Source organism: Pseudophryne corroboree, chromosome 4 (assembly GCF_028390025.1).
Source record: "Pseudophryne corroboree isolate aPseCor3 chromosome 4, aPseCor3.hap2, whole genome shotgun sequence".
In the NCBI taxonomy this organism is placed as follows: domain Eukaryota; kingdom Metazoa; phylum Chordata; class Amphibia; order Anura; family Myobatrachidae; genus Pseudophryne; species Pseudophryne corroboree.
In genome coordinates, this window is record NC_086447.1 from 401,881,937 (window position 1) to 401,906,523 (window position 24,587).

Below are 24,587 nucleotides of genomic sequence, written 5' to 3' on the forward strand. Positions count from 1 at the left end.
CTTTCCAACCTTTCCCACTCATACCCAGGGTTCTGAAGAGGTTGAAACGAGAAAGAGTATAGGCGTTTGTAATCGCACCAGATTGGCCCCGCAGGAGTTGGTACTCAGACCTATGAGGGTTATTAGCGGACGATTTTTGTCGGTTATCTCAGAGAGAGGACCTGCTATCTCAGGGACCGTTTCACCATCCGGACCTGAACAGGCTGCGTTTAACGGCGTGGCTATTGAGACCCGGATCTTAAGAAGCAGAGGGATACCTAGACCGGCCATTCCTATGATGATTGCCGCTAGGAAGCCGGTCACAGCCATGCACTACTACAGAATTTGGAAGAAGTACATGGATTGGTGTCAGGAACGGGGGTGGAATTCGACGACCTTCCACTTATCCAGACTTTTACTTTTTCTTCAGGCCAGCCTAGAGTTAGGTCTGCGGCTAGGCTCTCTGAAGGTTCAGGTTTCGTCCCTTTCCATTCTAATTCAACAGCGGTTGGCATCCTTGCCAGAGGTTCAAACCTTTTTACAGAGGGTTCTGAGGATACAGCCCCCTTTTCGTCCTCCCACTGCGCCATGGGATTTAAATTTGGTGTTGGAATTTTTGAAATCGCCACTCTTTGAGCCGTTAGCGAGAACAGACCTGAAATATCTCTCTTGGAAGGTAACGTTATTGCTAGCCTTGGCTTCGGCTAGGCGGGTTTCTGAGTTGGGAGCCTTATCGTGTAAAAGTCCTTTTTTGGTTTTTCATGAGGATCGGGCGGGACTCCGTACAAGAGCGGATTTCCTTCCTAAGGTTGTTTCGGGGTTTCATGTAAGCCAACCAATTGTGGTCCCATCTTTCCAGGGTCTCACAGATGAGGATGTGTCCTTGGATGTTGTCCGAGCTTTATGGGTATACGTACAAGTTATGTCGTCCTTCAGAAAGTCGGACCATTTGTTTGTTCTATATGATGGGCTAAAGAAGGGTTGACCGGCTTCTAACCAGTCTTTGACTCGATGGATTAGACTTGCCATTAAGCAGCTGTGGCTATACCTGGACCTACTGGACTTGGAGTTTCCCTGAGAACCCCCTCGAGTATCCGGAACTCTGTGGGACCTCTACGAGACTTATCTCTTGATAAGTATAGACTCCATCTACCAGCACATTATTACAAGCCCTTTTTTATTCTATGTTTGTGAGTGCTTTTGGTGCTTATTAAATTGCTTATTTGCACATAAGGTTTTTGCACTATTGCACTTTTTATTATCTTCCAGTATTTCCAATCCTATTACAAGAAAGAAGTATGAATTCCATCAATTGTTCCTAACCGTGAATCATCATATTTTGACATGCTTTCAAAATATCTGCGTCTGTGAGTTTGATATACAGATCATTAAAGGAAATTGTACATCCCATTGGCATACTTGCACTATTGCTTTTCTTTTTTCCAGTTACATCATCGAAGGGATCATTCCCTTACGATCCATTGTTTCTCTCATTTGTTACATATGAGAGCCTCGCATCTAGAATTTTACATCTGTGTACACTGTAAGCGCAATCATACATTTTCTTTTACTCTATACTGCAATTTGTGGAAAATATTGTGATTTTTTTCTATAAGTGTATGTGCTGCTAATTCTACAGTGTACTTTGCGCAGTCATCACAACATCTATATTTCGATGGATTAGACTTGCCATTTGGCATGCTTATGTTTCCTGTGGCAGACAGGTTCCGGTTCAGATGGGTGCTCATACCACCCGATCGGTGGGTGCCTCCTGGGTGGCTGTCAGAGGTGTCTCCACTACTCAGCTTTGCAGAGCGGTGACGTTGTTCTCAGCCCACACGTTCGCGAAATTTTACAAGTTTGATACCTTTGCATCCGAAGATTCTAAGTTCGGACGATTCGTTTTGCAGGCCACCGACAGCACTCCCTCCCAGGGGGTTAAATTTGGGATGTCCCCTACTGTCTAAAAATGCTCCAGTGTCCCCTAGTGGATGAAAGAGAAAAGAGGATTTTGGTACTTACCAATAAATCCATTTCTCTGAATCCTCTAGGGCACAGGTTCTCAAACTCGGTCCTCAGGACCCCACACAGTGCATGTTTTGCAGGTCTCCTCATAGAATCACAAGTGAAATAATTAGCTCCACCTGTGGACCTTTTAAAATGTGTCTGTGAGTAATTAATACACTTGTGCACTTACTGGGTTACCTGCAAAACATGCACTGTGTGGGGTCCTGAGGACCGAGTTTGAGAACCTCTGCTCTAGGGGACACTGGACGCCCGCCTCGGTGCTGTCAGCCTGCTGTGTTCATACAGTTCTTACAAACAGCGTTTGTTTTTCGGTTAAAGAAGTTTCTTGGATGCTGTTTGATATGTTGTACGGTTCGGTTCCTATTCTCTCAGTCAATTTTCCAAACTGAGGGAGGAGGGATGTGAAGGGGGAGGAGCCGGCTGTGCAGACGATGCTAATTTTAGATTGTGCCACACCTCCGGTTGCAAGCTTCACACCCCCTCTACTGTCTAAGAATGCTCCTGTGTCCCCTAAAGGATTCAGAGAAATGGATTTATCGGTAAGTACCAAAATCCTCTTTTTCTGCATTGTATGTGACTTATTCTAGTGCTGCTGCTTGATTTTTACCGGATACACAATTGGATGTGTGTCTTAAATTTTTGTACTCCCTTACAGGGGCGACTGCCAGGCCGGCTACTGCCACAGCATGAGTCGATAAGGCCATGGAGACTTGGGCTGATCACCCTGAACGGAGTTTCACGGCTGATCTGACCACGGAACAATCAGCTGTCATTGCCAACATTAGATATGCGGCCTACTACATTGGTGAAGCAGCTCTGGACATAGTGCTGTTATCTTCTAAGGCTTTGGCAGTTTCCATTCCAGCTCCCGCATTGTGTGGCTCCGCTCATGGAAGGTGGATTTGGACACCAAGAAAGCCCTAGAAGTCCTTCTGTACACAGGCGAGTTCCTATTTGGACCAACACTGGACAAGATTGTCGAAAACATGGTGACATCTAAGACGGCTTACCTGCCTTTAGCTTCCTCAGGGCGGCCTCGAACTTTTGTCTTTTCGTCCACAAGGCAAGACTAAAGGTCATTCCTTTCCATGCTCGTCTTGCACCAGCAAGGCCTCCAAACCCAATCCCAAGCAAGCTTGATTGCTCGTCATCCACATACCAAACCTGAGGATAAGCCCTCAGCCTGATGGGACGGGACCCCATGGTGGGAGGCCAACTTACTCAGTTTTCCCAGGCATGGAGTCATATCATGAACGATGCCGGGGTCCAACAATTAGTCTCTCTCCTTCCTGAAGCATCCTCCCAGACACTACAATGGATCCTGGCAAAGCACAGGCACTGATGGAGGTCATTCATTTACTACAGTCAGGAATTGAGTTACCATTCCTGTTCCACAACCTCAACAAGGGGGTTCTTAATTCTACACTCTTTTTGGTTCAGAAGCCAGTTAGGTCGTACTGTCCCATTCTGAATCTAAAACTGTTGAACAAGTACCTCAGAGTACCCAAGTTCTGTATGGAGACTCTCCTTTCCATTGTTCTGACTATGCAGGATTATATGGTTTCCCTGGATATACAGGATGCATACCTACATGTCCCTATATCACGCTGTCATCAAAGGTATCTCCGATTTGCTGCTCTCAATCAGCATTTCCAATTTCAGTCCCTACCCTTTGGACTGTATACAGCTCCCAGGGTGGTTCACCAAGCTCATGGCGGTGATGGCAGCCAATCTCCGATGGCACAGGATTTGAATCCTCTAATACTTGGATGACCTCCTTCTTCTGGCACAATCTCCGGAAATATTGGAATGTCACCTCCAGATGACAATGTCCTTTCTGCAGAGCCATGGTTGGCTAATCAACTTGGCCAAATCCTCTCTCACACCATCTGAGAGGATGCTTCACCTCGGAGCACTGCTGGATGCCAGCGTACAATGCATCTTCCTTCCTCAGGACAAGATTGCGGCATTACAGTGGCGCATCCGCAACCTGCTTCACAGTCCCCAGGTCTCGGTACATGTGACCATGCAGACCTGGTCTCCATGGTATCAGTCTTCGACATGGAGCAATATACTCAATTTCACTCAAGGCCTCTACAACACCTGATATTCGCCAGGTGGAGTGGCCTACCGACACAAATCAAGTTTCAGACTCTGATTCTGATGCAGAAGGTTCGCATGTCCTTGTCAGTCTTTGACGGTGGGGATATGTCACGGGCAGTCACTCCTTTCAGGGTCGCTGGTCTCAGACGGACAGAGTTCTCCCAGTCAATGTGCTCGAGCTTCGAGCGGTTTACCGGGCTCTTCAAATGACTCAGATCCTACTTCGTGTTTTGCCGGCTGTGGCTTATATAAATCAGCAAGGAGGCACTCGCAGTACGACAGCGATGCAGGAAGTAACTCTGATTCTAGCCTGGACAAAACCCCATATTCCAGCAATCTCTGCAATATTCAGGAAGACTCAACTGGGAGGCGGACTTTTTGTTGCCAGGATGATCGCGCTAGAGAGTGATCTCTACACCCGGATGTCTTTCAGATTCAGGTACGCAAATAGGGTCTGCCAGACGTGGATCTCCTGGCCTCCAGACACAACCACAAGGTTCCAGTGTACGGAGCCAGGACAAGAGATCTAGAAGCAAGCTTCGTGGATGCACTCACAGTCCTATGGATCTTTCCTCTGGCCTATCTCTCCCCTCCATTGTCTCTCCTTTGCAGAATACTGCACAAATTCAAGGAGGGTGGCGGCACGCTCATACTGGTGGCTCCAGCATGGCCCAGATGCCATTTTTTCTCGGATCTGCAGAATCTCTCCATAGACGAACCCTTCCCTCTGCCTCTTTATCCAGTCCTACTTTCTCAGGGACCCTGTCTCCATCTGGACCTGCTGTGCTGTCTTTGATGGCGTGGCTCTTGAGACATCCCTCCTAAGGGAAAAGGCTTCTCCTGTACGTTATTTCAGACTATGCTTCAGGCTCGGAAACCAGTCTCAGTCTGCATATATTATCGTAAATAGCACTCCTACTTCCAGTGGTGCGCTCATCGTACTGTTCTCCATACCCCTAGGGTGTTAACCTTCTTACAGGTGGGCCTTGCCATAGGTCTTCGCCTGGCTTCTCTGAAGGTCCAGGTCTCTGCCTTATCGGTCTGGTTCCAGAAGAGACTGGCTCTCTAACCAGATGTATGTACCTTCCTTCAGGGTGTACTCAGAATACAGCCTCCATTTATCCCTCCGGCGGCTCCGTTGGATTTGTCTTTCGTTCTTCAGGCCTTGTCACGGACTCCTTTTGAACCATCGGAAACGCTAGACCTCAAGTGGTTAACTGCAAAGACCCTCTTTCTACTGGCCATCGCTTCAGCACGCAGGGCCTCGGACTTGGGAGCTCTCTCCTGTCGCTCCCCAATCTTTATTTTTCTCAGGACCGTGCAGTCCTTCAAACTAAAAGGATACCTATTAAGGTAGTGTCTAAATTCCATATCTACGAAACCATTGTGGTACCTGTCTTTCTAGAACCCGGCTTTTCACAAGAGGAAGCTTTGTTAGATGTGGTCTGTGCTCTTATGGTCTTCGGGAGACGGATTCCATATTCATCCTTTAAGGATTCCACAAGTGTGGCTGGCCAGACGGGCGTATACACAGGCTGACATTCCTGTTCCAAGTATAGTCTCTGCTCACTCTACTCGCTCTGTGGGTCCTTTGTGGGCAGCCCGCCGTGGCACATCTGCTGAACAACTCTGCAAAGCTGCTACATGGTCTATTGCCCACACATTTCTTAGGTTCTATGCCTTTGATACATCTGCTTCCAGATGCAACCTTTGGCCGCAATGTCCTTCTTTCAGCTTAGGAGCGTTGCCTCCCTATTACAACTGCTTTGGGACTCCCCAGGGTTAACCCTGTGGAGACCATGGACCTGAAGAAGAATTGAAAGACTTATAGTAAAACGTACCTTTGTCAACTCTGTTTCTTCGAGGTCCGTGGGATCCACAGGGCGCCCACCCTGACGCACCTAGCTTCAATGGGTTACTGTTACAGTCACCAGTTCCCTTTTCCTGTATGTAAGAGTGTGTTTTCTGTGTGTACCATCCTTCCTTCTCTCTTTTCTTTCCAGCTCCTGCTTTGGACTTGTTACTAAAACTAAAGTGCATGAGCATGGGTCCGGGATATGAGGGGGAGAGGAGCCAAGTGCATCCTGGGAGGCTTGCAAGCTTACTGTTTGGTGCCAGTCCTGGTCTCCACCAGCATACCCCTAGGTATGCTTTGGGACTCCCCAGGGTTAAACCTGTGGATCCCATGGACCTAGAAGAAACAGTTAACTAAGGTACGTTTTATCATAACTCTCTCTTTTCTCTATCGTCCTAAGTGGATGCTGGGGTTCCTGAAAGGACCATGGGGAATAGCGGCTCCGCAGGAGACAGGGCACAAAAGTAAAGCTTTTACAGGTCAGGTGGTGTGTACTGGCTCCTCCCCCTATGACCCTCCTCCAGACTCCAGTTAGATTTTTGTGCCCGGCCGAGAAGGGTGCAATTCTAGGTGGCTCTCATAAAGAGCTGCTTAGAGAGTTTAGCTTAGGTTTTTTATTTTACAGTGATTCCTGCTGGCAACAGGATCACTGCAACGAGGGACAGAGGGGAGAAGAAGTGAACTCACCTGCGTGCAGGATGGATTGGCTTCTTGGCTACTGGACATGAAGCTCCAGAGGGACGATCACAGGTACAGCCTGGATGGTCACCGGAGCCACGCCGCCGGCCCCCTCACAGATGCTGAAGCAAGAAGAGGTCCAGAATCGGCGGCTGAAGACTCCTGCAGTCTTCTTAAGGTAGCGCACAGCACTGCAGCTGTGCGCCATTTTCCTCTCAGCACACTTCACACGGCAGTCACTGAGGGTGCAGGGCGCTGGGAGGGGGGCGCCCTGGGAGGCAAATGAAAACCTTTAAAAAGGCTAAAAATACCTCACATATAGCCCCAGAGGCTATATGGAGATATTTACCCCTGCCTAAATGTACTAAATAGCGGGAGACGAGCCCGCCGAAAAAGGGGCGGGGCCTATCTCCTCAGCACACGGCGCCATTTTCTGTCACAGCTCCGCTGGTCAGGAAGGCTCCCAGGTCTCTCCCCTGCACTGCACTACAGAAACAGGGTATAACAGAGAGGGGGGGCAAAATAAATGGCAATATATATTAATATAAAAGCAGCTATAAGGGAGCACTTAATCATAAGGCTATCCCTGTCATATATAGCGCTTTTTGGTGTGTGCTGGCAGACTCTCCCTCTGTCTCCCCAAAGGGCTAGTGGGTCCTGTCTTCGTATAGAGCATTCCCTGTGTGTCTGCTGTGTGTCGGTACGTGTGTGTCGACATGTATGAGGACGTTATTGGTGTGGAGGCGGAGCAATTGCCAAATATGAGGATGTCACCTCCTAGGGGGTCGACACCAGAATGGATGCCTTTATTTGTGGAATTACGGGATAGCGTCAACTCGCTTAAGCAGTCGTTTGCCGACATGAGGCGGCCGGACACTCAATTAGTGCCTGTCCAGGCGCCTCAAACACCGTCAGGGGCTGTAAAACGCCCCTTGCCTCAGTCGGTCGACACAGACCCAGACACAGGCACTGATTCCGGTGGTGAAGGTGACGAATCAACCGTATTTTCCAGTAGGGCCACACGTTATATGATTTTGGCAATAAAGGAGATGTTACATTTAGCTGATACTACAGGTACCACTAAACAGGGTATTATGTGGGGTGTGAAAAAACTACCAGTAGTTTTTACCGAATCAGAAGAATTAAATGACGTGTGTGATGAAGCGTCGGGTGCCCCGATAAAAAACTGCTAATTTCAAAGAAGTTATTGGCTTTATACCCTTTCCCGCCAGAGGTTAGGGAGCGCTGGGAAACACCTCCTAGGGTGGACAAAGCGCTAACACGCTTATCAAAACAAGTGGCGTTACCCTCTCCTGAGACGGCCGCACTTAAAGATCCATCAGATAGGAGGATGGAAAATATCCAAAAAGGTATATACACACATGCAGGTGTTATACTACGACCAGCTATTGCGACTGCCTGGATGTGCAGTGCTGGGGTAGTTTGGTCAGAGTCCCTGATCGAAAATATTGATACCCTGGACAGGGACAATATTTTACTGTCGTTAGAACAAATAAAGGATGCATTTCTTTATATGCGTGATGCACAGGGAGATATCTGCACACTGGCATCACGGGTAAGTGCTATGTCCATTTCGGCCAGAAGAGCTTTATGGACACGACAGTGGACAGGCGATGCGTAGAGGAGTTATTTGGGGTCGGTCTATCGGATTTGGTGGCCACGGCTACGGCCGGGAAATCCACCTTTCTACCTCAAGTCACTCCCCAACAGAAAAAGGCACCGACCTTTCAACCGCAGCCCTTTCGTTCCTTTAAAAATAAGAGAGCAAAGGGCTATTCATATCTGCCACGAGGCAGAGGACGAGGGAAGAGACAGCAACAGGCAGCTCCTTCCCAGGAACAGAAGCCCTCCCCGGCTTCTACAAAAGCCTCAGCATGACGCTGGGGCTTCGCAAGCGGACTCGGGGGCGGTAGGCGGTCGTCTCAAGAATTACAGCGCGCAGTGGGCTCACTCGCAGGTAAATCCCTGGATCCTGCAGATAATATCTCAGGGGTACAGGTTGAAATTAGAGACAGAGCCACCTCGCCGTTTCCTGAAGTCTGCTTTACCAACGTCCCCCTCAGAAAGGGAGACGGTTTTGGAAGCCATTCACAAGCTGTATTCTCAGCAGGTGATAGTCAAGGTACCTCTTCTACAACAAGGGAAGGGGTATTATTCCACTCTTTTTGTGGTACCGAAGCCGGATGGCTCGGTAAGGCCTATTCTAAATCTGAAGTCCTTGAACCTGTACATAAAGAAGTTCAAGTTCAAGATGGAGTCACTCAGAGCAGTGATAGCGAACCTGGAAGAAGGGGACTTTATGGTATCCTTGGACATCAAGGATGCGTATCTCCACGTTCCAATTACCCCTCACACCAGGGGTACCTCAGGTTCGTTGTACAAAACTGTCACTATCAGTTTCAGACGCTGCCGTTTGGTTTGTCCACGGCACCTCGGGTCTTTACAAAGGTAATGGCCGAGATAATATTCCTTCTTCGAAGAAAAGGCGTATTAATTATCCCATACTTGGACGATCTCCTAATAAGGGCAAGGTCCAGAGAACAGCTAGAGATGGGTTTAGCACTATCTCAAGAGGTGCTAAAGCAGCACGGATGGATTCTGAATATTCCAAAATCCCAATTAATGCCGACAACTCGTCTGCTGTTCCTGGGGATGATTCTGGACACAGTTCAGAAAAAGGTTTTTCTTCCCGAAGAAAAAGCCAAGGAGTTATCTGACCTGGTCAGGAACCTCCTAAAACCAGGAAAGGTGTCTGTACATCAATGCACAAGAGTCCTGGGAAAAAAAAAAAAAAATGGTAGCTTCTTACGAAGCAATCCCTTTCGGCAGATTCCATGCAAAGGGATCTGTTGGACAAATGGTCAGGGTCGCATCTTCAGATGCACCTGCGGATAACCCTGTCGCCGAGGACAAGGGTATCCCTTCTGTGGTGGTTGCAGGAGGCTCATCTATTGGAGGGCCGCAGATTCGGCATGCAGGATTGGATCCTGGTGACCACGGATGCCAGCCTGAGAGGCTGGGGAGCAGTCACACAGGGAAGAAATTTCCAGGGAGTGTGGTCGAGCCTGAAAAAGTCTCTTCACATAAGCATTCTGGAACTAAGAGCAATCTACAATGCTCTAAGCCAGGCGGAACCTCTGCTTCAAGGAAGACCGGTGTTGATCCAGTCGGACAACATCACGGCAGTCGCCCATGTAAACAGACAGGGCGGCACAAGAAGCAGGAGGGCAATGGCAGAAGCTGCCAGGATCCTTCGCTGGGCGGAGAATCACGTGATAGCACTGTCAGCAGTATTCATCCCGGGCGTGGACAACTGGGAAGCAGACTTCCTCAGCAGACACGACCTTCACCCGGGAGAGTGGGGACTTCATCCAGAAGTTTTCCACATGCTATTAAACCGTTGGGTAAAACCAATGGTGGACATGATGGCGTCTCGCCTCAACAAAACACTGGACAGATATTGCGCCAGGTCAAGAGATCCGCAGGCAATAGCTGTGGACGCGCTGGTAACACCTTGGGTGTACCAGTCGGTATATGTGTTTCCTCCTCTGCCTCTCATACCAAAGGTATTGAGGATTATACGGCAAAGAGGAGTAAGACTAGTGGCTCCGGATTGGCCAAGAAGGACTTGGTACCCGGAACTTCAAGAGATGGTCACGGACGATCCGTGGCCTCTACTTCTGAGAAGGGACCTGCTTCAGCAGGGTCCTTGTCTTTTTCAAGACTTACCGCGGCTGCGTTTGACGGCATGGCGTTTGAATGCCAGATCCTAAAAGGAAAAGGCATTCCGGAAGAAGTCATTCCTACCTTGATAAAGGCAAGGAAGGAAGTCACCGCGAAGCATTATCGCCGTATTTGGCGAAAATATGTTGCGTGGTGCGAGCAGCGGAGTGCTCCGATGGAGGAATTTCAACTGGGTCGTTTTCCTACATTTCCTGCAATCAGGATTGTCTATGGGTCTCAAATTGGGATCTATTAAGGTTCAAATTTCGGCCATATCAATATTCTTCCAAAAAGAATTGGCCTCAGTCCCTGAGGTCCAGATTTTTATCAAAGGAGTACTGCATATACAGCCTCCTGTGGTGCCTAAGGTGGCACCGTGGGATCTAAATGTAGTTTTAGATTTCCTCAAATCCAATTGGTTTGAACCACTAAAGAATGTGGATTTGAAATATCTCACATGGAAAGTGACTATGTTACTGGCCCTGGCTTCGGCCGGGAGAGTATCTGAACTGGCGGCTTTGTTTTATAAAAGCCCTTATTTAATTTTCCATTCGACATAGGGCAGAGCGGCGGACGCGTCCGCATTTTCTCCCTAAGGTGGTATCAGCGTTTCACCTGAACCAGCCTATTGTAGTGCCTGCGGCTACAGACGACTTGAAGGACTCCAAGTTGTTGGACGTTGTCAGAGCCTTAAAAATATACATTTAAAGGACGGCTGGAGTCAGAAAATCTGACTCGCTGTTTATACTGTATGCACCCAACAAGTTGGGTGCACCTGCTTCTAAGCAGTCGATTGCTCGTTGGATTTGTAACAAAATTCAACTTGTACATTCTGTGGCAGGCCTGCCACAGCCTAAATCTGTTAAGGCCCATTCCGCAAGGAAGGTGGGCTCATCTTGGGCGGCTGCCCGAGGGGTCTCGGCATTACAACTCTGCCGAGCAGCTACGTGGTCAGGGGAGAACACGTTTGTAAAATTTTACAAATTTGATACCCTGGCAAAGGAGGACCTGGAGTTCTCTCATTCGGTGCTGCAGAGTCATCCGCACTCTCCCGCCCGTTTGGGAGCTTTGGTATAATCCCCATGGTCCTTTCAGGAACCCCAGCATCCACTTAGGACGATAGAGAAAATAAGAATTTACTTACCGATAATTCTATTTCTCGGAGTCCGTAGTGGATGCTGGGCGCCCATCCCAAGTGCGGATTATCTGCAATACTTGTACATAGTTATTGTTAACTAATTCGGGTTATTGTTTAGGAAGCCATCTTTCAGAGGCTCCTCTGTTATCATACTGTTAACTGGGTTTAGATCACAAGTTGTACGGTGTGATTGGTGTGGCTGGTATGAGTCTTACCCGGGATTCAAAATCCTCCCTTATTGTGTACGCTCGTCCGGGCACAGTACCTAACTGGAGTCTGGAGGAGGGTCATAGGGGGAGGAGCCAGTACACACCACCTGACCTGTAAAAGCTTTACTTTTGTGCCCTGTCTCCTGCGGAGCCGCTATTCCCCATGGTCCTTTCAGGAACCCCAGCATCCACTACGGACTCCGAGAAATAGAATTATCGGTAAGTAAATTCTTATTATTTCCTTCATGTATCACAAGACCTAAATATTTTATCCAGCAGCAATAATGTTCATTAGAAATGTATTGCTTTACAAAGGTTGGGGGTACAAATAACATAAATGATCGAGAAAACTGATTTACATTGTTTTGTTAACTTACAGAGCATTGCACAGAATAATGTTATAAGCATCATGAAATTAATAGTAGCAGCAAGTCAGGGACAATTTAAGTAATTTATTTTAAAAAAATAATAATCTAGATACTGACATGCCGCACGGCCTCAGAAATTAGTAAAAAAAACAATATATTTAGTCAATTTTATAAACACTGGTCTAAAATAAGTATACTGGTCTATAATATTATGTTAACTTGCTAGCATGAAGTATAAACGTGTACCTGTTTGTAATCACCGATGTACAGTTGTGTCCTCATATATCTTGCCTCAATACGTCATGTAGTGAGAGATTCCTGACAGGTCCTGTACAACACCGTTAGCATCGGGCGTATTTTATTGCCAAAATGCATCTTATTCGCACTGCTATGCAAATACGACACACAAGCGGACTCTGGTGTTTAAAATGATATGTTGCGTGCTTAAATTCTTTGTGCATCTGCGGCTGTATGTGCATGAGAAATGGTATATTACAGTGATTTCTAGCATTTGGAACGCAGATACAGCCACGGTCGCACGCAGAATATAGACATGCTGCATAGAATTTTAATCAGCAAAAGCTGTTTGTGCATCCTATTTGCATCATTTTGTGAATACGGCTCATTTTAATGGAAAAAGTGGCACATAAAGACGCTTGTTGCTACTAAAGGGTTTGTGACTAGAAGGGCTGTTTAATGTGCAGGGAGGCTAGATGTATGTGAACACATCTGTAGTCCTAATTTGGAATTTACTTATCATGGGTATAATAATTTTTCCGAATACCTTTATCTGTATTTGACTGTCTCGTACTAGGCTCCATGTTGTATTCCCATAACGAAGTCTTTTCTCAGAGTCTAGTACACAATGTGAAGAAAATAACCGTTTAAAACTATAATGGTTCATTTTTATTTCTCTTGCGTCCTAGAGGATGCTGGGGACTCCGTAAGGACCATGGGGATAGACGGGATCCGCAGGAGACATGGGCACTTAAAGAAAGACTTTAGGTCTGTGTGTGCACTGGCTCCTCCCTCTATGCCCCTCCTCCAGACCTCAGTTTACTACTGTGCCCAGAGGAGACTGGGTGCATTACAGGGAGCTCTCCTGAGTTTCCTGTCAGAAAGTATTTTGTTAGGTTTTTTTTTTTTTCAGGGAGCCTGCTGGCAACAGACTCCCTGCATCGAGGGACTGAGGAGAGAGAAGCAGACCTACTTCTGTGAGTTTCAAGGCTCTGCTTCTTAGGCTACTGGACACCATTAGCTCCAGAGGGAGTCGGAACACAGGTCTCACCCTGGAGTTCGTCCCGGAGCCGCGCCGCCGTTCTCCTCACAGAGCCGGAAGATGTAAGCCGGGTGAGTATGAGAAGAAAGAAGACTTCAGAGGCGGCAGAAGACTTCAGATCTTCACTGAGGTAACGCACAGCAGTAAAGCTGTGCGCCATTGCTCCCATACACCTCACACACGGAAGTCACTGTAAGGGTGCAGGGGGGGCGCCCTGGGCAGCATATGAACCTCTCTTTGGCAAAAGTATATATGTATACAGCTGACCACTGTGTATATATATATATAAGAGCCCCCGCCAATTTTTTGTGTATTTGTGCGGGACAGAAGCCTGCCGCCGAGGGGGCGGGGCTTCTCCCTCAGCACTCACCAGCGCCATTTTCTCCACAGCACAGCTGAGAGGAAGCTCCCCGGACTCTCCCCTGCTTATACCACAGTGAAAGAGGGTTTTAAAGAAGAGGGGGGGGGGGCACATAATTAGGCGCATATATACATATATACACAGCGCTCCTGGGTAAACATATATTTATTGTGTTTTTTCCTGGGTCATATAGCGCTGGGGTGTGTGCTGGCATACTCTCTCTCTGTCTCTCCAAAGGGCCTTGTGGGGAAACTGTCTTCAGATAAGAGGATTCCCTGAGTGTGTGGTATGTCGGTACGCGTGTGTCGACATGCCTGAGGTAAAAGGCTCTCCTAGATGAATGTGGTGTCTCCGTCGATAACGCCGACACCTGACTGGATGGATATGTGGAATGTTTTATGTGCTAATGTAAATTTATTGCTCAAAAGATTAGAGCTGAAGCTAGGGTACAGCCATGGAGTCAACCCATGTCTGTCCCTATGTTGCAGGGACTTTCGGGGTCTCAAAAGCGCCCACTATCCCAAATAATAGATACAGATACCGACACGGATTCTGACTCCAGTGTCGACTACGATGATTCAAAATTACAGCCAAAATTGGCTAAATGTATATGATTATTGCAATAAAAGATGTTTTGCATATCACAGAGGAACCCCCTGTCCCTGACACAAGGGTACACATGTATAAGGGAAAGAAACCTGAGGTAACCTTTCCCCCCTCATATGAGTTAAACGAATTATGTGAAAAAGCTTGGGAATCTCCAGACAAAAAACTGCAGATTCCCAAAAGGATTCTTATGGCGTATCCTTTCCCGCCAACGGACAGGATACTGTGAGATTCCTCCCCTAGGGTGGAAAAAGCATTGACACGCTTATCCAAAAAGGTAGCGCGGCCATCCCAAGATACGGCTACCCTCAGGGATCCTGCTGACCGCAAGCAGGAGATTACCTTGAAGTCCATTGGCACACATTCTGGTACCTTACTCAGACCGGTAATTGTGTCGGCCTGGGTTTGTAGTGCTGTAGCAGCATGGACAGATACCTTATCAGCGGAAATTGAGACCCTAGATAAGGATACCATTTTATTGACCCTAGGGCATATAAAAGATGCTCTCTTATATATGAGAGATGCTCAAAGATGCTATGTCGACTTCTGCTAGACGAGTCCTATGGACCCGGCAATGGTCAGGTGATGCCGACTCAAAGAGGCATATGGAAGTTTTACCTTACAGGAGTGAGGAATCGTTTGGGGAAGGTCTCTCGGACCTGGTCTCCACAGTTACAGCTGGTAAATCTAAATTTTTTGCCTTTTATTCCCTCACAGCCTAAGAAAGCACCACATTTCCAAATGCAGTCCTTTCGATCACAAAGAAACAAGAAAGTACGAGGTGCATCCTTTCTTGCCAGAGGTAAGGGCAGAGGAAAAAAGCTGCACAACACAGCTAGTTCCCAGGAACAGAAGTCCTCCCTGGCCTCTGCAAAATCCACGCATGACGCTGGGGCTCCGCTTAAGGGGCCTCCCCAGTGGGGGCACGTCTTCGAATTTTCAGCCACATCTGGGTTCACTCGCAGGTGAATCCCTGGGCAATAGAAATTGTTTCTCAGGGTTACAAGCTGGAATTCAAAGAGGTGCCTCCTCGCCGGGTTTTCAAATCGGCCCTCCCAGCTTCTCCCCAGGAAGGGGAGATGGTGTTAAATGCAATTCACAAATTGTATCCTCAACAGGTGGTGGTCAAGGTTCCCCTGCTTTAACAAGGAAGGGGATATTACTCAACCCTGTTTGTAGTCCCGGAACCGGACGGTTCGGTCAGACCCATATTAAATTTAAAAATCCCTGAACCTATAATTGAAAAGGTTCAAGTTCAAGATGGAATCGCTAAGAGCGGTCATCGCCAGCCTGGAAGGGGGGGATTTTATGGTATCTCTGGACATAAAGGATGCATACCTTCATGTTCCCATTTATCCACCTCATCAGGCGTACCTGAGATTTGCAGTACAGGATTGTCATTACCAATTTCAGACATTGCCGTTTGGGCTTTCCACCTCCCCGAGGATTTTCACTAAGGTAATGGCGGAAATGATGGTGCTCCTGCGCAAACAAGGTGTCACAATTATCCCGTACTTGGACGATCTCCTCATAAAAACGAGATCAAGAGAGCAATTACTGAACAGCGTATCACTTTCACTGAAGGTGTTACAGAAACACGGCTGGATTCTCAATATCCTGTAGTCGCAGTTGGTTCCGACGACTCGTCTGACTTTCTTGTGCATGATTCTGGATACAGACCAGAAAAGAGTTTATCTTCCGATAGAAAATGCTCAGGAACTCATGACTCTAGTCAGGAACCTATTGAAACCAAAACAGGTGTCAGTGCATCACTGCACTCGAGTCCTGGGAAAGATGGTGGCATCATACGAGGCCATTCCCTTCGGCAGACTCCATGCGAGGACTTTCAAGTGGGACCTGCTGGACAAGTGGTCCGGGTCACATCTACAGATTCATCGGTTGATCTCCCTGTTCCCCAGGGCCAGGGTATCTCTCCTGTTGTGGCTGCAGGGTGCTCACCTTCTAGAAGGCTGCAGGTTCGACATTCAGGACTGGATCCTGGTGACCACAGACGCAAGCCTCCGAGGTTGGGGAGCAGTCACACAGGGAAGAAACTTCCAAGGTCTTTGGTTAAGTCAAGAGACTTGTCTTCACATCAACATCCTGGAACTGAGCGCCCTACGTCAAGCGGAGACATTACTGCGCGACCAACCAATTCTGATCTAGTCAGAAAATATCACTGCAGTGGCTCATGTAAACCGCCAAGGCGGCACATGGGGCAGAGTGGCAATGGCGGAAGCCACCAGAATTCTTCGGTGGGCGGAAATTCATGTAAGCGCACTGTCAGCAGTGTTCATTCTGGGAGTGGACAACTGGGAAGCAGACTTCCTCAGCAGACACGACCTGCATCCAGGAGAGTGGGGACTTCATCCGGAAGTCTTCACACAGATTGCAAGTCAGTGGGGATTACCCCAGATAGACATGAGGGCGTCCCGCCTCAACAAAAAGCCAGAGGTATTGCGCCAGATCAAAAGATTCTCAGGCGGTAGCTGTAGACGCCCTAGTGTTCCAGTCGGTCTATGTATTTCCTCCTCTTCCTCTCATACCCAAGGTGTTGAAAATAACAAGAAAGAGAGGAGTGAGAACAATTCTCATTGTTCCAGATTGGCCACGAATGACCTGGTATCCGGATCTGCAGGAAATGCTCACAGAAGATCCGTGGCCTCTTCCTCTAGGACAGGACCTGTTGCAACAGGGGCCCTGTCTGTTCCAAGACTTGCCGCGGCTGCGTTTGACGGCATGGCGGTTAAACACCGGATCCTAGCAGAAAAGGCATTTCGGATGAGGTCATTCCTACGCTGAAAAAGACTAGGAAGGACGTGACTTCTAAACATTATCACCGTATATGGCGAAAATATGTTTCTTGGGAGGCCAGGAATGCTCCTACGGAAGAATTCCATCTGGGACGGTTCCTTCACTTCCTACAAACTGGAGTGAATTTGGACCTAAAATTAGGCTCCATTAAGGTTCAGATTTCGGCCTTATCCATTTTTCTTTCAAAAAGAATTGGCTTCTCTCCAAGAAGTACAGGCTTTTGTGAAGGGATTGCTGCATATTCAGCCTCCTTTTGTACCTCCGGTGGCACCTTGGGACCTTAACGTGGTGTTGAGTTTCCTTAAGTCGCATTGGTTTGAACCACTTAAAACGGTGGAGGTAAAATATCTCACTTGAAAGGTGGTCATGTTATTAGCCTTGGCTTCGGCTAGGCGAGTGTCGGAATTGGCGGCTTTGTCTCATAAAAGCCCCTATCTGGTTTTTCCATATGGATAGAGCGGAATTGCGGACTCGTCCTCAATTCTTGCCTAAGGTGGGGTCATCTTTTCATATGAACCAACCTATTGTGGTGCCTGTGGCTACACGTGACTTGGAGGATTCCGAGTCCCTTGCTGTGGTCAGGGCTTTGAAAATTTACGTGGCCAGAACGGCTAGAGTCAGAAAAACAGAAGCACTGTTTGTCCTGTATGCAGCCAACAAGGTTGGTGCCCTGCTTCAAAGCAGACTATTGCTCGCTGGATCTGTAACACGATTCAGCAGGCACATTCTACGGCAGGATTGCCGTTACCAAAATCAAGGCCCATTCCACTAGGAAGGTGGGCTCGTCTTGGGCGGCTGCCCGAGGGGTCTCGGCACTACAGCTGTGCCAAGCTGCTACTTGGTCGGGTTCAAACATCTTTGCAAAGTTCTATAAGTTTGAGACCCTGGCTGTGGAGGACCTCCTGTTTGCTCAATCGGTGCTGCAGAGTCATCCGCACTCTCCCGCCCGTTTGGGAGCTTTGGTATAATCCCCATGGTCCTTACGGAGTCCCCAGCATCCTCTAGGACGTAAGAGAAAATAAGATTTTAAACCTACCGGTAAATCTTTCTTTTTCTCATAGTCCGTAGAGGATGCTGGGCGCCCGTCCCAAGTGCGGGCTAATTCTGCAAGACTTGTATATAGTTTTGCTTACATAAGGGTTATGTTATAGTTTTCATCGGTCTTGGACTGATGCTATGTTGTTTTCATACTGTTAACTGGTTAGTTTATCACAAGTTATACGGTGTGATTGGTGTGGCTGGTACGAATCTTGCCCTTGGATTAACAAAAATCCTTTCCTCGTACTGTCCGTCTCCTTTGGGCACAGTTTCTCTAACTGAGGTCTGGAGGAGGGGCATAGAGGGAGGAGCCAGTGCACACCCAGACCTAAAGTCTTTCTTAAAGTGCCCATGTCTCCTGCGGAGCCCGTCTATCCCCATGGTCCTTACAGAGTCCCCAGCATCCTCTACGGACTACGAGAAAAAGATTTACCGGTAGGTTTAAAATCTTATTTTTTTTCATAAATTTTTTTCAGCTCGGAACCATTTAATATTACTGACACAGCTGAAGATGAATCTACCTTCTTGGCTCGATTAAATTACATTTGGAAAGGGTATCTTAATATGCCTTCTGTTGCAAAATTTATCATCAAGGCCTACCCGGTATCTGGATCTTTAGAGCATTTAACAGAGGTAAGAAAGTAATGGTAGTTTGGTTTGAAACCGTAATGGTGCCATTATAGTGCTTGAAATATTGTACTCTGAAGGGCAGTATGTGGACTCGCCTGCTTAGTGTTTGGCAAATTTCACCAACTTCTAGTGATACCAGGTGCATAAAATAAAGCAAACAGAAAAATCCATAGTAAAACATTAGTAGTAAAATGGGTCATAATGAAGAGCTCACTGATTTTCGCTTTGGCACTGTTATATGATGCAATCTTTTCAACAAGTCACTCAGATATGTGCCATTTTAGAGCTGGGCTAGTCAACTATAATTTCAGTTATTGTGTGACAATATACTACAGAAAAACAACCAGAAATTGCGCTATAACCTGTATGCACACAGAAAATACTTATCATCCAGATGACTTTTTTATATTTTCACCATTCCAGTGGTAGATCCAGTACATGCAAAAAAAAAAAAATTCTATTTAACACAATATAATGTAATATCATCAACACAAGTCCTTCATAACCACCAACACGTGAATGTAGGGGGAATATAGTGTTATTCTTTTACAGATTCCTTCTAGCAGATGTGCTTTGCGTCGCAGCGTGTAGAAATACACCATGTGTCATAAAGATGACGACTGATGCTTACATAAATATTACATGTAAGCTTGCTGTGTATATGTGTAGATGCTGTGATTTGGGACTAGTGACCAGGGGATATAATTGTGCTTCCGTGCCAGCAACATTGGGCCATACAACAGTTTGGAGCATGGGATTATCCCAGGATTCCACTCTTCTGTGACTGGTGACTGTGTAATCTTTGACCCTAATGTCAGCTGTTGTTGGAAAACGTATTGCCCTATGTCAGTCTGTTGTGAAAATATATGTCATAGTTTTTAACAGTCTGATGCTGGGTTTATATATGATCACACTAATTCATAAGCGAGCAATGGAGTGATGGTGGAAAAGATACCTTTATATGCATATACACAGCAGGCTTACATTTAATATTTATGTGAGCATCAGTTGTTATCTTTATGACACGTTGTGTATTTCTACACGCTGAGACGCGAAGCACATCTGCTCGAAGGAATCTGTAAAAGAATAACACTATTTCTCCTTCATCCACTAGGGGCCACTGGAGTGCAGATACAATGGGGAAATAGTAGGTAGTAACTGGGAGCTGGCACTTTAAATTTATAACCATGTGACTAGCTCCTCCCCTACTATGTCCCCCCTCCAAGCCAGTCTTAGTTAGTGCCTGAGGGAGCTGGTTCACTTGGGTTTTATCTGAAGAATTTTTTCTTTTTTCTTTATTATTTTTATTTTTCTTACTTACAATCACAGACTGGCAGTTTTGCCACTGCCAGTGTGCACCGCGGGAGCTGCCGGCGGGGTCCCATCGCAGCTGCGTGCGGCTCGGGATGGGACCCGGCTGAAGGAGACACTGAGCTCTCCTGAGCTGGCCGGACACCGCTGCGTGCGGCGCGTGTCGGGGCCACTCCACCAGCAGAAAATTCCGGCAGCAAGGCAGCGGTGAGTATCAGTAGCCGGACACCGCTGCGTGCGGCGTGTGTCAGGGCCGCTCCGTCGGCAGAGGATTCCGACAGCAATACGTGGCCGGACACCGCTGCGTGCGGCGCGTGTCGGGGCCTCTCCATCGGGACAGCGGTGAGTAAAATGTCTCCCCTTCCACTGTTGTATGGTTTTACATTTACAGTGTGCCCACTGTTTGTTTGCTAATATTTACCTGTGCAGTGTGCTCTGAGTAATAGTAGGGCAATTGTGTGGGCGCTCACCCAGAGAGATCCCAGCTCCCCTCTAATGAAGGCCCCAGTAAAACATACCCTTTGCTTAAAATTTGAAATTGGCGCCATTGGGGTGGGGGTGGAGCTTTAGCCCGCTCTGCACAGCGCCCGCTCTGTGCAGAGGGCTTAGCGCTTCCCGGCCGCGGCATACATTGCCGGCGGGGGATACAGGACGCTCACCGCTTCAGCTACACTGAAGCGGGTTAGTTTTAAATTTGGCGCCGAAACGGGGGGGGGGGGGGGGGGGCGGAGCTAACTCCCGCTCTGTACAGCGGGCTCAGCGCTCCCGCTCCCCGGGCGCTGCAGCATGCCGCTCACCGCCTCATTCACGGCGCTGAAAGCTCCTTCCCCTTCACTGACATGGTATCATGCCTGGCTGTACTGTGCATGATACATAAGGAGGGGAAGGACCTTAATCCCGCTTTCCTCAGCGGGCTCCCTGCTCCCCGGCCGCGGCTCACAGCGCTCTATATAGCCCAGAGGGATCTCTCCCTGCAGGGGAGACCTGTGCCGGGCATTTCATAGAGGAAGCCTGCTTGTTAACAGTCTCAATAAGGTTCAGGTCTAGTTGCATAGACAGGGCTAATATAGCATATTACGCAGGAACCCAGGTTTTCTCTACCCTATGGGCTATGTGTGTATGTATGTGTGTGTATATATATATATATATATATATATATATATATATATAATATTCTCTACCCTATGGAGTTCACTATGGGTATATATATAATATATTTATATCACCCGGGCATATGTATTTCTCTACCCTATTGGGTTCAATAGGGGTATGTATATGATATATATATATATGTTTATAAATAAATAGATAGATATGTGTGTGTGTGTGTGTGTGTGTGTGTGTGTGTGTGTGTGTGTGTGTGTGTGTATATATATATATATTTAATACCATATATAGTGGATACAACAAAACACTTCCACAATGTTTTATAATAACACCGATTTCCACATAGCTCTTGCCACATAACATTTTCCCCCGGCTTTTCTCGCAGGCTGGCCGCCATTTTGAGAAACCAGCGGAGCCTCCGAGAAACATGTGTTGCACCGGTTCTTCTTAATTTAGCGGTACACTTCCACTTGGTAATAATGCTATTGGTAATTTGGGGGACTGTGTGTGGCATCAGAAGAATAGCCGCGGTGGCTCAGTACGCTAATAGCGGGGACATACAAAAAAAAAAAAACTTAAGGGGAGCTCTCATAGCCTAGTGGCTAAGACTCCTAACCCGCAGCACAGCGTTACCAGTTCAGGTCTCTGCTGCTCCAGACATAAGTTTATTTGAAACGTATCTGTCACTGCACGTTATAGTGCAGACGTTACATAGGGCTACGCTTCTTTAACCCACCTTTTCTCTTTTCGTTCGTATCACCTGGGACAGTCAGAGAAATCCCTGTTAGGTGTGGATTGTGCGGTGTAGCCATCTGCTTAGCCCTCAACGCAGCTACAGCACGCTCCTGTTTGAACAGCTCAGATTATGCAGGTGATGTCACTGTTAACCAGAGACCTTGTACGTCATTTCTCCTCTCCAGGTTTCTAAAAGGACCTTGCTAACCTCCATGTTACACTGCAGATGAGAGGCCTCTCTTTAAGGAGGCGAGAGATGTCCAGGATACTGATTATGTTTCGGTGGAGTCTGAACCAGTATCTCAGGATATTGAGGCGTATTGTACAGCAGTTCGTCTGGTGCTGCAGGTAAAGAGGTCGGACACTTCAGGTCCCTCTGGGGTTTGACGCCAAGGAGGAAAGGACAGCGACTTGTTCAGTTTCGGATGAGCTGGGCATGCTCCGGTAGGCGGCCGGGAGACATCCGAATGCACAATTTCAGGTATCAAACAATGTTTGTTTGCCTATCCTTTTCCCGCAGATAGCAGGAAACGATATCAGGCCTCTCCAGGGTATACCCCTCAATGTATCGCCGGTCCAACAAGCTGCCGTTTTCCTGGGGCAACCTTGCTGAAGGATCCATCTGAGAGACAAAGGCCGCAGCAGGGGTTCGACCTTGTTCGGAGCAGGTAGGTTGTGGAACAATTGTCCTCTAGGTTACAGGATGATTTGCATCAGGATCAACTGATGCTTTGGGGACAGATCAGAGTCACGATTCTGCTTTATATTCTTTTGAGGTCTCCACGTCTGTATACTCGGAACCTGCATTTTCGCTTGGGCTGTCTTAACCCGACAACCTCTGGGGCTGCGACAGTGACAGGCGAACATGGAATCCTAATGGGCAGCTGGTTCACGGGAAGGAACTTCCTGCATGATTTCTCGGACCATTGGGTGTAAGTCTACTTTTCAGCTCCAAGACGGACCTTTACCGGTCTTTCCTTTAGATCTTTCCATGCCCTTTCAGGTTTTCGACTCCATGACAGGGGAGGTATCTCCGTCACCAAGGGATCTCATGGTAACAGGCTGAAGCAGAGGTTCAGCATCCTCGGTCCAGTCTGATTTTAGGTCATCCAACACACCCACCGCAGGTCAGACCTTCCTACCACCTGGGAGGTCCCAGGGTAGGCGCATGTCTGTGGTCTTCCTGGGAGGACTGGGAAGGCTTGGGCGGTTACAGACTCGATTTTGGAGTCCAACCGTCTCAGGGGTCCCTCGGCATGGGTCGGCCGGGTTACGAAGAAGGTCATACTGCAGGCAGCGCTCCAGATGCTTCTAACCGCAAAGGGTATTGATCCCTGTTTTCACATATCATTTGAATCGGGGCATTTCTCAGGCCTTTCTTTTCCCGTGCCGAAGCCAGATGGCTCGGCCAGGCCTATTCTGGCCTTAGAATCCTTTCAGTCTGTGATTACTAGTTTGAAGAAGAGAGGGGTTTTTTACGCGTCCTTTGTCTTCAGGGATGCCTGTTTACTGATTTCCGTTGGGTTTCCTCATCGGGCTTTTCTCAGATTCGCATTACAGGATACTCATTTCCACTGTCAGTCCTTTTGGTCTCTCTTCCGCTCCCACAGTTTCAGGAAGATCACAGAATGGCTCTTTTTGAAAGGCAGGGAGTGACGTTTGTTCCCTAACTGGACAATCTACTGCTGGAAACCCACTCTGCAGATTAGGTTGCTTCTGAATATCCGGAGGGTCCAGAAACTTCTGATTCGACACATGTCCAACTTATGCTCCTCGTAGACGGTTCTCAACTCGGTCCGTCGGAGGGATTTTTCCTTCCTCGGGACCAGTTACTTTTTTTCTTCAGTCAAGTTGCGACGCAGTGAGTGGTCGCCTACTTTCCCCTCTGAAGTGGAGGACAACAATCTTCATTCCAGGTCAAGCCGCCAGGTCAGACACCCAGGTGAGGGGACATTCCCCGGAGTTTTGTCAGCTGGTCCGCTGTTGGCGGAGATTTCGGATCGACCTCAGGGCGTTCTGACTGACTATTTAACCCTTTACTACTCTCGGACGTGAGCTCTCGTGGCAGTAGCCGAGGAGGCCCTCACGGCTCCTTGGAGTTTCTGGTTAGTCTATCTTGCCTCCTTTTTCTATTTCTACCTCACTTTCGGTGACACAGGAGGGGAGAATGCGCGCTAGTCCTCCCGGTGACTCCGGTTTGGCCGCACATGACTTAAAGATCCACCCTGCACCTGTTGTCAGTACAGGAGCCTTGGCTCCTACCTCTGCAGGACTGTCTACTTCAACAGGGTCCTCTTCTTTGTTCAGTCTTACACTGGTTTCGTTTAACGGCGTGACTGTTCACAAGACCTCAGAAGTGAGGAGTTCCCTAGTTCGGTTATGCCTACTGGGCCCCGATTTCGGAAGTCTGTTACCTCTTCTCGCTTTTGCCACTTTTGGAAACTTTATGTGGCCTAGTGTGGATGACAAGGGTTTTCCCCTTTTGGTTTTTCATTTAGCCGTCTTCTTTGGTTTCTCCGGGTGGTTTGCTCGGCTGCGTTTCAACTAGGTTGACCTGAATTTTAGGTCTCTGCTCTTTCGGTTTTCTTCCAAAAGAAATTAGCC

At 47.8% G+C, this 24,587-nt stretch overlaps 1 protein-coding gene across 5 annotated transcripts in view; it reads left to right on the forward strand.

The window, feature by feature from the left end:
* PHF3 (PHD finger protein 3) overlaps positions 1–24,587 on the forward strand; it is a 322,047-nt gene that overhangs the window by 272,364 nt on the left and 25,096 nt on the right. For all 5 annotated transcript variants that reach the window (XM_063916746.1, XM_063916748.1, XM_063916749.1 and 2 more), the window contains one exon: positions 18,677–18,833. In XM_063916746.1, coding sequence (XP_063772816.1) covers positions 18,677–18,833 — 157 coding nt within the window. The remainder of the gene's footprint in view (positions 1–18,676; positions 18,834–24,587) is intronic.